The 17,447-nt window shown below is 38.5% G+C and overlaps 1 protein-coding gene across 1 annotated transcript; it reads left to right on the forward strand.

Moving 5' to 3' along the window:
• The first annotated feature begins 222 nt into the window (after window positions 1-222).
• LOC127645074 (fibronectin type III domain-containing protein 7-like) lies at window positions 223-15,288 on the forward strand. The gene is made up of 12 exons (XM_052128596.1): window positions 223-277; window positions 2,118-2,303; window positions 5,575-5,841; window positions 6,146-6,406; window positions 8,226-8,486; window positions 9,489-9,749; window positions 10,553-10,816; window positions 11,012-11,272; window positions 12,537-12,797; window positions 14,102-14,392; window positions 14,846-15,076; window positions 15,266-15,288. The coding sequence occupies exons 1-12, from the start codon at window positions 223-225 to the stop codon at window positions 15,286-15,288; spliced, it is 2,622 nt and encodes an 873-aa protein (XP_051984556.1).
• The last annotated feature ends 2,159 nt before the right edge of the window (window positions 15,289-17,447 follow it).

Raw genomic sequence — 17,447 nt, forward strand, 5'->3', positions numbered from 1 at the left:
ATTAGCCTGATAAGGAATCGGGTGTGTATAATCACAACCCGGCCCCGCCCTCTGCCCTGCCACACTTACATTTTGAGAATCACATAATTTGAATCTTTTTCTTTCCATCACCATGCAATCTCACTCAGGTGAATGTGTCATTATCCTGTGGGTCTGACACCGGATCTGTATCTTGGGCAGCCTCTAGTGTTTTGTATTATATAGCAACAGCAGAAAATGATAATGGATATACACAAACCTGCAACTCTAGCAGCACTGGGGCTTTTCCACTGCACAGGTACAACTCGACTCTGCTCGCTTTTTTTGTGTTTTCCACTGTGGATAGTACCTGGTACCTAATACTTTTTTAGTACCACCTTGGTCGAGGTTCCAAGCGAGCTGAGCCAATACTAATTGTGACATCAAAATCCTGCAGATCACTGATTGGTCAGGGAGAATCGTCACTACCAGCCAGTGGCGGCTGCTGGTCTTTCAAAGAGGGGAAGCTCATTTTCGGCCTACATTATAAACTTATTTACCCTATTTTTTGCACTAAATCAATCTTAGGTGTTGATCTGCCCTGCTGTTTAATTCTAATTTTTTCCTCGTAAGGAAGACTTTCAAATGGCTTCGCCAAAATCAGGTCGACAATATTAGCACCGTCTGCCATCGTGCGCAGTTTCACCCGTACGACGCTAGCCTAGCCTACTGTATGAATGAACGAATGAACGAACAAACGAACGAACGAACGCTCTAAAACAAAATATATTAAACTTGGTAAAACTGAAACAAGGAATGTGGTGTATAATTGTGTGAAATGTATTATGCAAATTGACTAGCAATTTCGCCAAACAAATATAAAGAAATAGGTTGCAGCAGTTTGTCTTTCGACTACACTTGAGAAATCCGCGATGGGACTGAGCGCGAAATAGCTTCAGTGACTTCTTATAGTACAGATTCGCTGTCAATCAAAAGGAGATGCAGTCTTTCGACAGATCCTCCAATCATCACGCGGAAGCCCGGAGTCCGGGCCAGCCCACTCCTCATTCACCCCCAGAGACGCTGAGCGTCCGTGGGCGGGACATAATCGCAGCATTTATCCAATGACCGTCTATTTTCGGAGCACTGAAAAAAACTGTTCAGAGCAGCCCCATTGAAGTCAATGTACGCTCGGCTTCAACAGGGAAATGCACTGACGCTACGGGAATGTATGAGAAGTAAATCGAGTCAGCCGATCTGCTATATGTAATGTAGCTGATTCTGAACGAACTCGTCTTCGAGATGAACGTGTTCTAACGCATTTTTAGTCAATAAATTGTTTACACAATAGTACATATTTGACCATTATTTTTTTGACATTATAGGGGAAGCTGAGCTTCCCTTGCAGTCTTAAAGAAATCCCCACTGCTACCAGCGTCACTGGATTTCTGACACGTGACATCAACCCACTAGTTTTAAAGTTAGCAACAGTGATGCAGTATCATTTGTTCACCCGACTTTCGAATTGTGAAAAAAAAAAATGGCTGTATGCAAAACCACGTAGTGGTCAATAAACAAGGTGCAGACGGTCCACTCGTTAGCGATGAGCAAAGCGAAAAAGTCTCTCAGGAAGTAAAAAAAAAAAACATAAAAGTGACTACAGAACCATCAAGGATAAGTGGAAGTGGTTCGACCAAATGGACGCTATCTAAACCTGTAAGCAATAGGAGGGAGAGTGCCCTCGACTGGCGTTGATCCACGATTGAGGATGGTAAGTTTTGTTATGTTAACTCTATACTCTGCTCGAATGCTTCCCTTTATTTAGTTGACCAGCTACTGGAAAGCTTGCTTCTAAAACAACCAGGCCAATTTAACTGTTACACTTGTGTAAAATCACCATGCAAAAACCGCTTTATGCAGCATAATGAGCTAGTAGCTAACAGCTAGCGGTCGTGTTATTGTTTATTGTTTTGTGTCGTGTTTAAGATGATGTCACAGCAGTAGAGGCGGCACAACTATGACGATCAGCCTATAATCCCACCCACGTTAAGGCGGCACTAAACAGCAGTGGAAAAGCAAGCTCAGAAATGTAAAGGGAGAAGAGTCGAGTGGAACCGTAACGTGCAGTGGAAAAGTGCCATTAGTGTCCTGGGATTTAGTGGTGGCTATTGAGGTTCAGTACACAGCAATAGCCATTGGGCCCTCTGCTGATGTGGAGTGTAACACTACAGACTTGAACTGCACTCTCACCCACAAGCAGTGTGGCAGCCAATACAATGTCAGTGTCACTGCCACCCAAAACAGCTGTACTGCTCAACCCAGCACTGGGTACTCCTTCATTACAGGTTAGAAAACAGGAGTTCTCACAAAGTAAAACATAAAATTATACTAAATCTAAACTTTAAGTCTGAAGTTGAGACTTCCACTTATACAAATGTACTCTGGCAATACCATGGTATATTGATGGTATTTGAGACCACGTCTGTGCCAATACGTTACTGTTTGAAATAGGGACGCACCAATACAGATACTGGTATCAGAATTGGGTCTGATACTGCACTCATGTAGTTGTGCTCATAAAAATGCTCCGATACCAAAAACCGATACCATCTGACGTACGAATGTCATTACGTAAATATTCAGCGCACAGATTAAAATCATGTCATGTCCATGATTATTTAATAGCAAAAGCTGTGATTTCATGAGATAAATAGATAGATATATGCTTTGTTTTAAATGTGAGTGCTTGTGAATTATTGGAGCTGGTGTTGTGCTGACATAGAGACACAAACTGCCCATACCTTTAAGAGATCATTGGCTCATACACAGAAAACATGAGTAAAACACTATTTTGAGCATTGCATACTCTGTTTGTAGCAGATAACAGCAGGTAGAGCACTAATTCACTTTTTGGCATGAGTCATATACAGACTAGTAATTTATTTATTTATTTAAATAGCAGCCTTTTGCTGTTTAATAATCACTCTAATTATCGTAGCAGTGACCAGCTTTTCCGGATTGGGAATCTGCCATGATTATGTCAGAGCTCCTTGGTCTAACAACACAGAAACGCTTCAAAATACTTCAAAATAAAAGCTCCACCAAAATATTTTTTTTATAAAAATGTAAATGAAAAATGTATGACAGAAATAGATCACTAATGTATAGTCATGTTATGTAATATTCACTGTTATACTACTACTACTAATAATAATAATAACATCTCACACCTGTGATGCTCTATTATGCAGCACTTTATTTGACAAAAATAACTCCAGTGTTATATTTAGGATTGTGCTGTGAGGTTCTGTATAAAATCACTTCATTTGATAAAAATAGTACAATTTCACATTTATGTCGTCAAGCCTGTTCTCACCTCCTCCTTTCCATTATTATTTGTTATATTTTAATTTGATTAAAGTATTCATTTACTTGTTTAAACAATTTTGATGATAAAATTTAATTAAACTGCTAAAATTGAGTTCGGTATGGCAAAAAAAAAAGTAATGGTACTCGTTCTCAATGAAATTGTATCGGGACATCCCTAGTTTGAATTGTAGTAAAGTTTCTACATTTACGCCTCTCATCCACATTGGAACATCATTTTCCTCCACCAAAAACAGACTTTTGAAAGTTCTTTCTAGCACAGCACACTTTGGAAAAACAATAAAGGTAAAAAAAACAGAGTAACTATTTGCACTAAATAGCACATGCCACACAGCACGGCTATTCGCACTCAAATAGTCTGGTGGAAACACAGGAATTGAAGACAGACTGCACTCCCCAGTGTTGCTGCAATGGCACAGTGTGTAAAGATGGTGTGGATGTGATTTTTTTTCATGCAGACGACATGGGTCGATTCCTCATTTTGTCCCACTTTTACCCATCCTGTTTCTGGTTTCTTCTTTTAATATTTCCTTTAATACTACTTAGAATAATAAATAGAAATTAATATAAAGGTTGATTGCATTGCAGTGATTTGGTCACAGTGACGGTCTGTGAGTTGAAAGAAAGGTTTGATATGGATAAAATGAACCATGGTTTTAATATAGTAATATTGTAGTAGCAACAGTATATTGTTTCCAAGAAGCCATAGTTTTAATGCAATTAACCATGGTGTTACTATAGTTATATGGTTGTAACTTAGTAACCATGTTTAAATTTGAGGTTACTATGATTTTACTACAAAATACCTTTACTTTACTTTATTGTCCAGTCTGTTTTCACAGAGCGGAAATTTTTCTTTGACACTGTAACATAAGACACATCACATATCAACAACAGAAATACAAAAAATAATATAGTTAAACACTGTAAAAAAGAAAAATTTAAAAATATTAGCAGTCGCTCTATTGTTTCAATTAAAACACTGTACGATTTAAGATAATCACTGCCATAGGAAGAAACGATCTTTTGTAGAGATTTTTTCTAGCCAAGGGTATTTTTAGTCTACGTCCAGATGGGAGCAATTCAAAAGCAGAGTGAAGAGGGTGAGTGTTATCTTTAAAAATTGCAATTGCCATTTTTCCCATAAAATGGTCGAACAAGCTCTGTAGTGGCTGTTGTTTTTGTCCAGTAATCTTATTTGCTTGATTGATTATTTGTGAGAGTTTGTTCTTTTGTTTCAGTGTTAGATTGCTGTACCATAAAATAATGTTACCTTGGTGATACAATGTTTGCTGTAGTAAATACTTGGTAAATGAAAATTAAATGAATGGGGCTCAAATAAAAAAAATGTCATGTGGCGTAACTGTCTGGAGACATTCAAAAAGTCTCATAAAAACCAGAAATTCTAGAAAAAGGAAATGTTGGCATGAGAAGTGCAGAAAAATTATTATTCTTAAATTATTATGATAAATATTATATTGTTATTACTTATATAAAAAATAATCAGTGAAATCGTTTTTTTTTTTTTTGCAAATATTATTAATATTTGAAAAACTTTTTTTCCAACAAATCAAAGTCATTTTATGTAATCAGCCCACACACACATACACACACAAACACATACACACACACACACATAAACACACATAAACACACATACACACACACAGACAGGACCCCTTAAGACTTTTAAGACTGTGTGTGAAGTAAAAAAAAAAATCTGATATTTTGATGAGTTTGTGACATTTTGAAAAGGCACATTTTCTTTAAGTCATGTGGAGTAACCTTGAGCAATTTCTTGATATACTTGAATCAAAAATATATGATATTTTTTAAATGATATTTTATTTTACATTACAAAATAAGCTGTCTACACTCATGTATTCAAGGTGCAAGTGAAGTACTTCAATACATTTAACTTGGTTACACCACAATTCATTTTAAAGTTATTACATAATTTATTTGTAGAAAATGTTATAAATGTTTTTTCAAATATAAATAAACCAAATTGGGCTCAAAGATAAAATTTCTACGAATTTAAAGTGTGATTTTAAACTAGATTTATTTTTTTATCACCCTATTCTTACACACTTCACCTTTAAAAACAGAAAGAAAGTTTTGCCAACTTCAATTTGAGATAAACTCATTTTTGGTGCCTACAATGCTTTTTGTGTAATCACATTTACACTATTCTGTTTCCTGTTGTTTTTCTTCCACCTTTCCCCACAGCACCATGTGTACCTGTACTAAATGATGTGGCCCTGAACTGCAGCTCACGTTCTGCAGTGGTGATGTGGTCAAGTTCAGGGTTGAGTCCAGATGTCTTCTCGGTCAGCGCAGTGAACATTCAGGGTGGACAGCTGGATTGTGGTCCCCTAAATGGCCACTCCTGTGTGGTAGATGGACTGCAATGTGGACAAATGTACACATTCAGTGTAAATGCAACACAGGGCCAGTGCACCAGTTTTGCTAACAACACACTGCAGAGGCAGACAGGTAACAAGACTGTTGAGATTAGAAAGAAATTATTGGGGAATTGTAGACCAACAACTAGACATTCTGGCAGCATACTATTAATACATTTCTTGTAATAATAGTCTTTTTGGGCTGTTTTGAAAGTTACAGTATGTCATCATAGTATATTGAACTCTTTTAAATTCCCAAATTATGGAATTTATTTTTTTAATATATAATTTACTATGAAATGGCATGAATGATTGCAAAACATATTGAAAAAACACTTTGTTAGTTAAATGCAAGTGTACAGTATTTGTACACTTTCTGATTCTCTTCTCTCCAGCCCCATGCCCTCCACAGAACATCCAGTCCAGAATAAACTGTGGCAACAACACAGCGAGTGTGTCCTGGTCTCGTGGCAATGGAACTCTGTCCTTTACTTCAACACTAGATTGTTCTAATGGGCAGACATATATCTGTAAGACCACTGAAACAGGATGTGACATCACTAACCTGCCCTGCGGACAGACCTGCACGGTTATGTTAGTGGCAGAGGGACAATCCTGCAACAGCTCTATCGGCACTGGATCATATGTCACAACAGGTTAGAAAAAGCTGAATAAATCAAGTATTATATTCACAAGTCCTTGCTAGTGGTTAGTGAAAGTCAACTTGAAATCAAATAATGTACTGTCTATATTCATGTTCATGGTCTTATTGTGCATTATATATCAGCCCATGTTATTCGAAATAATTAATTTTTGTCTTTATATCTTTTATTGAAAAGTAACTTGCTCTGCCTCTGAAACTACTTTTTTGACTGATGTTACCTAGGCCATGTGGGGTGTTGGCCCAATAGCTATTATGGCATTGTCATTACAGAAGTAAAATTGGTTGTGAATGCCATTTAAAGTTAACGTTGGTATTGTTCTCCGATACGCCGTAACTTGTTCCTCGGCCACTCCTCCACCCTCTAACGGACAACAGCTGCACCTCTCCGGGCGGATCGGAGGCGTAACTGTCTGGAGACATTCAAAAAGTCTCATAAAAACCAGAAATTCTAGAAAAAGGAAATGTTGGCATGAGAAGTGCAGAAAAATATGATTATTCTTAAATTATTATGATAAATATTATATTGTTATTACTTATATAAAAAATAATCAGTGAAATCGTTTTTTTTTTTTGCAAATATTATTAATATTTGAAAAACTTTTTTTCCAACAAATCAAAGTCATTTTATGTAATCAGCCCACACACACATACACACACACACATAAACACACATACACACACACAGACAGGACCCCTTAAGACTTTTAAGACTGTGTGTGAAGTAAAAAAAAAAATCTGATATTTTGATGAGTTTGTGACATTTTGAAAAGGCACATTTTCTTTAAGTCATGTGGAGTAACCTTGAGCAATTTCTTGATATACTTGAATCAAAAATATATGATATTTTTTAAATGATATTTTATTTTACATTACAAAATAAGCTGTCTACACTCATGTATTCAAGGTGCAAGCGAAGTACTTCAATACATTTAACTTGGTTACACCACAATTCATTTTAAAGTTATTACATAATTTATTTGTAGAAAATGTTATAAATGTTTTTTCAAATATAAATAAACCAAATTGGGCTCAAAGATAAAATTTCTACGAATTTAAAGTGTGATTTTAAACTAGATTTATTTTTTTATCACCCTATTCTTACACACTTCACCTTTAAAAACAGAAAGAAAGTTTTGCCAACTTCAACTGGAGATAAACTCATTTTTGGTGCCTACAATGCTTTTTGTGTAATCACATTTACACTATTCTGTTTCCTGTTGTTTTTCTTCCACCTTTCCCCACAGCACCATGTGTACCTGTACTAAATGATGTGGCCCTGAACTGCAGCTCACGTTCTGCAGTGGTGATGTGGTCAAGTTCAGGGTTGAGTCCAGATGTCTTCTCGGTCAGCGCAGTGAACATTCAGGGTGGACAGCTGGATTGTGGTCCCCTAAATGGCCACTCCTGTGTGGTAGATGGACTGCAATGTGGACAAATGTACACATTCAGTGTAAATGCAACACAGGGCCAGTGCACCAGTTTTGCTAACAACACACTGCAGAGGCAGACAGGTAACAAGACTGTTGAGATTAGAAAGAAATTATTGGGGAATTGTAGACCAACAACTAGACATTCTGGCAGCATACTATTAATACATTTCTTGTAATAATAGTCTTTTTGGGCTGTTTTGAAAGTTACAGTATGTCATCATAGTATATTGAACTCTTTTAAATTCCCAAATTATGGAATCTATTTTTTTAATATATAATTTACTATGAAATGGCATGAATGATTGCAAAACATATTGAAAAAACACTTTGTTAGTTAAATGCATACAGTATTTGTACACTTTCTGATTCTCTTCTCTCCAGCCCCATGCCCTCCACAGAACATCCAGTCCAGAATAAACTGTGGCAACAACACAGCGAGTGTGTCCTGGTCTCGTGGCAATGGAACTCTGTCCTTTACTTCAACACTAGATTGTTCTAATGGGCAGACATATATCTGTAAGACCACTGAAACAGGATGTGACATCACTAACCTGCCCTGCGGACAGACCTGCACGGTTATGTTAGTGGCAGAGGGACAATCCTGCAACAGCTCTATCGGCACTGGATCATATGTCACAACAGGTTAGAAAAAGCTGAATAAATCAAGTATTATATTCACAAGTCCTTGCTAGTGGTTAGTGAAAGTCAACTTGAAATCAAATAATGTACTGTCTATATTCATGTTCATGGTCTTACTGTGCATTATATATCAGCCCATGTTATTCGAAATAATACATTTTTGTCTTTATATCTTTTATTGAAAAGTAACTTGCTCTGCCTCTGAAACTACTTTTTTGACTGATGTTACCTAGGCCACATGGGGTGTTGGCCCAATAGCTATTATGGCATTGTCATTACAGAAGTAAAATTGGTTGTGAATGCCATTTAAAGTTAACGTTGGTATTGTTCTCCGATACGCCGTAGCTTGTTCCTCGGCCACTCCTCCACCCTCTAACGGACAACAGCTGCACCTCTCCGGGCGGATCGGAGGCAGTCCTCCAGCCCCTGGCGGATGGAACGCCCCGCCACGTTCTTGGGGAACAGAAGGGGTGGCCCCCGCCCCTGGCAGTGGTTCTCCCGCTCCAGGCGGTCGGCGGCCGTTCCTCCACTTCCAGGAGGCCGGGCTCCTCGTCCCCCGGCAGATGGCCGCGGCTGCTCCGTTGGGGTGGACGGTAGTGGCGAGAACTCTACTACGGCGTATCCCTCCTCCTTCCCGGATCTCAGCACCAGTGTAACGCAGTTCAATGAAAAGGAGGAGGCGAGAACCGGCTTGACGACATAAATAATCTTTTAATGATTAACTTAAACAAAAGACAAACACACACACATGACGGACATGTCCGTAAACGATCTCTCTCTCCCGCACCATCCTCCGCAGTCGGCCTTTATCCCAATCGGAGGCTTGATTAGCCTGATAGGGGACCAGGTGTGTAGAATCACGACCCGGCCCCGCCCTCCGCCAGGCCCCACTAACGTTTAGCATATACTGTATATGGAAAGTAGATTTGAAATTTCGAGCAGTTCCAGTAGTGTCCTGTGGTGTGACATTCTTTATTTCATCTAAATTTGATCTCTTCTCTCCAGCCCCATGCCCTCCACAGAACATCCAGTCCAGAATAAACTGTGGCAACAACACAGCGAGTGTGTCCTGGTCTCGTGGCAATGGAACTCTGTCCTTTACTTCAACACTAGATTGTTCTAATGGGCAGACATATATCTGTAAGACCACTGAAACAGGATGTGACATCACTAACCTGCCCTGCGGACAGACCTGCACGGTTATGTTAGTGGCAGAGGGACAATCCTGCAACAGCTCTATCGGCACTGGATCATATGTCACAACAGGTTAGAAAAATAACTGGTTAAATCGGGAATTTATATATTGACGTGTTAATCTTCTCTCTAAACCAAAAATCAATTTAGACAAATTAGATCCTATTTTAATGGCAATTAACTTTAATGTAAAATTACAGCAATAAAAGCAAATAACGATACATTTGAAAGCATCGTTGGGATACGTTGAGTTACTCTTGAATGTGAACTTGACCTTGGCTGTTTTTAAGTAGGGTTATCCTCAATAATCGCCTGCAAACTTGCATTCAGGTTATTGTAATATGAAGCACCCACTTTTCACAATTTAGTTAATTGGTAGCACTTTTTTATAATAAGGTTCCATACATTAACATTAGTTACTGCATTAGTTATCATGAACAAACAATTAACAATATATTTTTAACAGCCTTTTTCGTCTTTGTTAATGTTTGTTAATAAAAGTACAGTTGCTCATTGTTAGTTTATGTTAAGTCATAGTGCATTAACTAATGTTAACTAATACAACTTTTGATTTTAAAAATGTATTAGTATATGCTGAAATTAATATTAAACAATATGAATAAATGCTGTAAAAGTATTGTTCATTGTTAGTTCATGTTAACTAATGTTGTTAATTAATGCTAACAAATGGATCCTTGTTGTAAAGTGCTGGATAAAATTAAGTTCCTCCCTACATTGTTTATCATGTTGAATATCCTGTTTTGAATGCAAATATGTGCCATTACTGAATTTAAATGGATTGCAAATGCCATTTCATATTCACTTTACAGTAATAGGTATCTGTGTACTTATTTTGTTTTGTATCATTTGCTCAGGTTCTTGTGTAGGCCTACCACAAAATGTGTCAGCCAATGTGAGCTGTAGTAACATAGCAACAGTATCCTGGGGACGCAGCCAGGGGGCGGAGCTCTACTCAGTGACAGCCATCAGCATTAATGGCCTCTCAGCAAACTGCACTTCAGCATCCACCTCCTGTGACCTTTCAACTTTGACCTGTGGAGAAACATACACGATCATGGTGAAAGCAAATGGCAGCAACTGTAACAGTGAAAACAGTGCACCTGTACAGGTCCAATCAGGTAAATATGCCACATAACGGACCATCTATGTTAACTTTGAGGCTATATGTATGCTCATGTATTCCTAAAATTTGACAAAACTAACTTTTAGCATATACTGTATATGGAAAGTTGACTAGAAATGTCGAGCAGTTCCAGTAGTGTCCTGTGTTGTGATATTCTCTATTTCATCAAAATTTGATCTCTTCTCTCCAGCCCCATGCCCTCCACAGAACATCCAGTCCAGAATAAACTGTGGCAACAACACAGCGAGTGTGTCCTGGTCTCGTGGCAATGGAACTCTGTCCTTTACTTCAACACTAGATTGTTCTAATGGGCAGACATATATCTGTAAGACCACTGAAACAGGATGTGACATCACTAACCTGCCCTGCGGACAGACCTGCACGGTTATGTTAGTGGCAGAGGGACAATCCTGCAACAGCTCTATCGGCACTGGATCATATGTCACAACAGGTTAGAAAAAGCTGAATAAATCAAGTATTATATTCACAAGTCCTTGCTAGTGGTTAGTGAAAGTCAACTTGAAATCAAATAATGTACTGTCTATATTCATGTTCATGGTCTTATTGTGCATTATATATCAGCCCATGTTATTCGAAATAATAAATTTTTGTCTTTATATCTTTTATTGAAAAGTAACTTGCTCTGCCTCTGAAACTACTTTTTTGACTGATGTTACCTAGGCCATGTGGGGTGTTGGCCCAATAGCTATTATGGCATTGTCATTACAGAAGTAAAATTGGTTGTGAATGCCATTTAAAGTTAACGTTGGTATTGTTCTCCGATACGCCGTAGCTTGTTCCTTGGCCACTCCTCCACCCTCTAACGGATGACAGCCGCACCTCTCCGGGCAGATCGGAGGCAGTCCTCCAGCCCCTGGCGGATGGAACGCCCCGCCACGTTCTTGGGGAACAGAAGGGGTCTCCCCCGCCCCTGGCAGCGGTTCTCCCGCTCCAGGGGGCCGGCGGCCATTCCTCTGCTTCCAGGAGGCCGGGCTCCTCGTCCCCCGGCAGATGACCGCAGCTGCTCCGTTGGGGTGGACGGTAGTGGCGAGAACTCTACTATGGCATATCCCTCCTGCTTCCCGGATTTCAGCACCAGTGTAACGCAGTTCAATGGAAAGGAGGAGGCAAGAACCGGCTTGACGACATAAATAATATTTTAATGAATAACTTAAACAAAAGACAAACACACACACGACGGACATGTCCGTAAACGATCTCTCTCTCCTGCACCATCCTCCGCAGTCGGCCTTTATCCCTCTCGGAGGCTTGATTAGCCTGATAAGGGACCGGGTGTGTAGAATCACGACCCGGCCCCGCCCTCCGCCAGGCCCCACTAACTTTTAGCATATACTGTATATGGAAAGTAGATTTGAAATTTCAAGCAGTTCCAGTAGTGTCCTATGGTGTGACATTCTTTATTTCATCTAAATTTGATCTCTTCTCTCCAGCCCCATGCCCTCCACAGAACATCCAGTCCAGAATAAACTGTGGCAACAGCTTCAGTTAATGTTCACATCAACAGAACAGAACAAGAATGTAATATTATATACAGTGGTTTAATTGTTGTCAGTGTGAATGCTACAGTTCAAATTCACATTGTGACACTCTCAACACAGAATGATAGAATTTAACAATTAGATAAAGAAGTCAGTGTGTGTCTACATCTGAAAATGTTTTAGGTTAACTTTCCTTGTAATGTGTTTATTTTACAGTACCGTGTAAGCCAAACAACTTGACTTTAGGGGTCCATTGTGGGAACAGTAGTGCCTCTTTGTCATGGGCAGCGAGTACAGGGGCAGTGGCCTACGTGGGAATTGCACAGTCAGGAAATGTCACGACGGTTTACTGCCAGAGCACAAACACTTCCTGTACTCTGCAGGGCTTGGTGTGTGGCACTGTGTACAATTTTACAGTCCAGGCGTCAGATGGCATCTGCAACAGTTCCTTCAGTGAGCCTCTAACTGATGGCGCAGGTATAACACTCATCGGTCATCTTCCATTCACAATCATCTGCTGTTCATTTCTTTTGGTAGTAATCCGCATATTGGTGTACATGAAAACAAACACACTCATTACTGCTGTCTCCACAGAAATGGCATCATGTGAGCATTCTTTGCATCTCTTGCAGTACATCCACAGCAGTTTAAGGCAGTTATTCTGGTGCACCTTCACTATCAAACAAAGTGTATGGTAGTAGCAAACCACTTGTCAAGAAGGTGTACCAGCAACTTTTAATTTGAGCAGGGACTAACAACGGTCCAAGGAACAAAATTGTTGAAAAATTGTTCTGGAATGAAAATTTTATTTTTAAATGCTGGTGACCGATTATAACCAGTTCATTTTTCATTCCAATAATTTTCTCCAATGAAACCTAAGGCCAAAGGGTTAATCACAGTCAATTTGTGAAATTACACCATTGCGTGTTACCACAACAACTGAAGCATGCTTTGATCCAGATGGAAGCCGCTGTATCTCACATTTCTTTGCCTAATTGCCTGTTGTGGATGTTGCATTCTGTGAATTACAGTGTAAATTTTTTAACAAAAATGTACACTGCCTAGCCAAAAAAAGTAGCATAATCAAATTTTTCGTTGGACCGCCTTTAGCTTTGATTACGATGCAGGTAAACCGATTACACAGAGTACTCGAAGTTTAAAAACAACGTTATTAACCATTCTTTTATTTCTTTCTAACCGGATGCCATTTGGAAAGGAGGCTGTGGAACGCCCAAACTGGAACGGAACTGTTTCTGCTCGGAACGAACCAATATGAAAAACATTTCACTTTTAGTCCCTGATTTGGAGGATTAAAACTTTACTTGAATCTAATGAGTTTCACTACACAGGTCTTCATCAGAGTTTACGTTCTCTACCTGCATCAGCAAGAGACAGATCCAAGTGTCATTCTGTGCATTACTTTTGTAATGGATAAAGCAAAGTTAAAAAGCCAACAATACTTACAATAATACAGCTTCAGTTAGTACTTTCTGTTGATGATGCGAGCATTCCATAGGTTAAGGCCAAAGTACACAGTGTGAAAAGAAATCTCTGCGAATGAGGGAACAGGACTGAACTCTGGTTTGGATCTAGCAATCAAACCAAAATTGTGGTTTTGACAAGGGTGGTGGGGGGTGGGAGGGTGTTGGTAAAGGCAAATACTAATATTATTGGAAATAATGTGATTGTTTAAAAAAATTTAAACTAGACTTCAAGTATCTATAGTTTCCTTTTTTTTTTTTAAATACTATTTTTAAACCTCATCTATCTCTATCCTTTAGCTCCGTGTCCTCCTGGTGGGTTGAGGGCTATTCCGCGTACAGTAGTGAATGACACCCAAATCTTGAGAGCATCCTGGTCTGCCGTGGATTGCCCTGATTCTGAATACCTCCTGGAACTCAGGGGCAGGATTCTAGATATCACCCAGGCACTCTTTGATGTAGCCTCGTATTGGACAAGCCGTACTTTCTTCGAGATTCCCCTCCCTTGTGGCTCCTCCTACAGTGCCACGGTCAGGGCACAGAACTCTGCCAGTTCAAGCGTTCCATCAGCGGCTGTCTCTGGAACCACAGGTGCACAATGTTAATAACGCTTATTTATGGAAAATTAAGATTGAATGTGCACTAAGTAGTTTTACACCTTAGTAAATGAACTTACCTTGGACAAATAGGGTTAAAATAATATACATTTGCATGAAATGAAGACCCATCATAACAGTTGCCTACAAAAATCTGTTTTGTCTATAAGGTGGGTTGCCCCCTCTTGGTCACTGACATGTTGCAATGACTTGCTGAGTCTCTCAATTCGACATATTTTGGTTAATAAACAAACCTCAAAACTGTTGCACACCAGTCAACCTGTGGTAACAGCATGGGTGCTCAAGAGCTTCTTGACACAGCAAAGAGGCTAATGCTGTTTTTCTCAGCTGTTTATGAAGAAGAGCTAGAAAAACATTAACTTGTCATTGCATATTTAAACTCCAAATTAATTTCAACTCATCAGGTCATGTTGTTTATTTCCTCCAGTGCCTTGTGCCCCTCAGAATGTGACATTCTCTGCATCATTGTCGATGGTGACATGGAATCAGTCTGTATTTGCTTCAAACTACACAGTGTATCAGGTCACTTCCTCTAGTAGGACGAAGCTCTGCATGACACCAATGCTCCAATGCTCTCTTGCCAACATCAGCAGCGGTCATATTGTTGCAACTGCCAGCAACTCTGCTGGAGAGAGTGAAGACTCATCCCCTGTTTTAGGTACGCACTTGATTTTTAAGTATGACTCTCGAAAACACTGCTCAGCATTGGTGGGAACTAACCTTTTTTTAAGGCTATTTGTATTCCCTTTGAATTGGAAACATCATTATCAGAAGGGATAGGGCTAGCGTTGTGTATCATGCTTCGGTGAACGTCCTTTAACCTTTGACTTTGTCCATCATGTGGCAGTGACAGCAGGTCGCAGGAGGTGAGACCTGGCAAGGAGCAAGACAGGTGAGGTGAAGCTCAACCACAGCAGCAAATGTTGAACAAATTACAAATAATTTATAATTTAAAAAACATTAAATGTCTTGCCTTTTCTCAAAAATAAGTCATTGTAAAACAAAGTTGTGTACACGAAGAATATTGGATGAAAAAGAAAATATATAGAAAGATTTAATCAAATGTCTTTTTACTATTCTCTCCATACCAGGCCTGCCTAATGTTGAGTGAATGGTCATATCGCATCGCACCCAATTTCATGGCTCTGAGAAATCCTGAACTTTCATATGAATTTCTGCAATTGTGTAATGCTTTAATTATAATGTTACATGTATTCTGGTACAAGGCTCACTATTTTAATGGTTTAAATTTTAGAGGCGGAATGTAGCTTAAAAAAAATTCTGAAGTCTTCTGGCTTATTTTTGTATACTTTTATGCAATGGTAAATATTTAAACAAATAAGCATATATATATATATATATATATATATATATACACACACACACTGGAGGCCAAATGTTCGGAATAATGTACAGATTTTGCTCTTGTGGAAAGAAATTGGTACTTTTATTCACCAAAGTGGCATTCAGAGTTCTCAGCAATAACCGCTTTGCAGATCCTTGGCATTCTAGCTGTCAGTTTGTCCAGATACTCAGATGACATTTCACCCTACACTTCCCGTTGTACTTGCCATAGATGTGACTGTCTTGCAGGATTCCACAAAGCTCAATGGGGTTAAGATCTGTAACACTCTCTTCCAATAATCTGTTTCTTTGCCCACTCTAACCTTTTCTTTTTCCATTTCAAAAGTGGCTTTTTCTTGGCAGTTCTTCCCATAAGACGAGCACTCCTGAGTCTTTTCTTTACTGTTGTACATGAAACAGGTGTTGAGCGGGTAGAATTCAATGAAGCTGTCAGCTGAGGACATGTGAGGCATCTATTTCTCAAACTAGAGACTCTGATGTACTTATCCTCATTTAGTTGTACATCTGGCCTTTCACATCACTTTCTGTCCTTGTTAGAGCCAGTTATCCTTTGAAGACTGTGGTGTACACCTTTGTATGAAATCTTCAGTTTTTTGCAATTTCAAGCATTGTATAACCTTCATTCCTCAAAACAATGATTGACGAGTTTCTTGAGAAAGCGATTTCTTTTTTTGCCATTTCTGACCTAATATCGACCTTTAGACATTCCAGTCTATTGCATACTGTGGTAACTCAAAAACAAAATGTTAAGCTTCATTTAACAAACCAAACAGCTTTCAACTGGGTTTGATATAATGGTGATATAAAGTGATTTTCTAGTACTAAATTAGCGATTTCTCAAGGATAAGGTGGAGTGATGGCTGCTGGAAATGAGGCCTGTCTAGATTTGATCAAAAATTACTTTTTTCAAATAGTGATGTTGTTGTTTTTTTTTTTACATCAGTAATGTCCTGACTATACACATTGTGATCAGTTGAATGGCACTTCGGTGAATTAAAGTACCAATGTCCTTCCAAAACGGCAAAATCTGTACGTTATTCCAAACTTTTAGCCACCAGTGTGGGTGTGTAAATATATATATATATAATGTTTGTGTACACAAGTTGATTATTAAATACCATGAACATTTCTCTGTGTTGTCACTAAATTATGAACAATGTATAAAATACAAACGAAAAATCAGCTGCTGTTCTAAAAATAAAGAGATTTAAAGATTAACTATGAATTGACAAAAGCACAACAGTGCCCCCCACTTTTTCAAAAGCTCATTTTCTACATGAAGATTTTAGAAAATATTTAAATAAAGAGTTCAAAGCCTTGAACCAAACCAACCAGCTATGAGATTAATCAGACTATAATATAATGAAAAGTATATTATTTATAACCATTTGATTCTATGGAATAATTAAAAAAAAGATTGTCCTACTCAAACTATATAATCTAATTAGCAACAGTACATTTTACAATCTACTTAATAATTAAGTTATAAAATTAAAGTTGACTGCAATTTTTAAATTAATAGCTCATAGGTTTATACATTGTTAACAAGTTTCAATGGAGCAAATTAATAGTATTTTTACACCCGGAACCCTAGTGTCACACTCCCTTGATTGCTTAATGACACCAAAAACATACAACGGTCATAATTTTGTTTCATACAACAA

This window comes from Xyrauchen texanus, chromosome 6 (genome assembly GCF_025860055.1).
Source record: "Xyrauchen texanus isolate HMW12.3.18 chromosome 6, RBS_HiC_50CHRs, whole genome shotgun sequence".
Taxonomy (NCBI): domain Eukaryota; kingdom Metazoa; phylum Chordata; class Actinopteri; order Cypriniformes; family Catostomidae; genus Xyrauchen; species Xyrauchen texanus.

Bases quoted from the DNA above. Each gene is read 5' to 3' on its own strand.
- LOC127645074 (XM_052128596.1), top strand. From the start codon at position 223: ATGGATATACACAAACCTGCAACTCTAGCAGCACTGGGGCTTTTCCAC. The intron at 5,842-6,145 runs GTAACAAGACTG...TCTTCTCTCCAG, and splicing joins CACACTGCAGAGGCAGACAG to CCCCATGCCCTCCACAGAAC. The intron at 6,407-8,225 runs GTTAGAAAAAGC...TCTTCTCTCCAG, and splicing joins TGGATCATATGTCACAACAG to CCCCATGCCCTCCACAGAAC.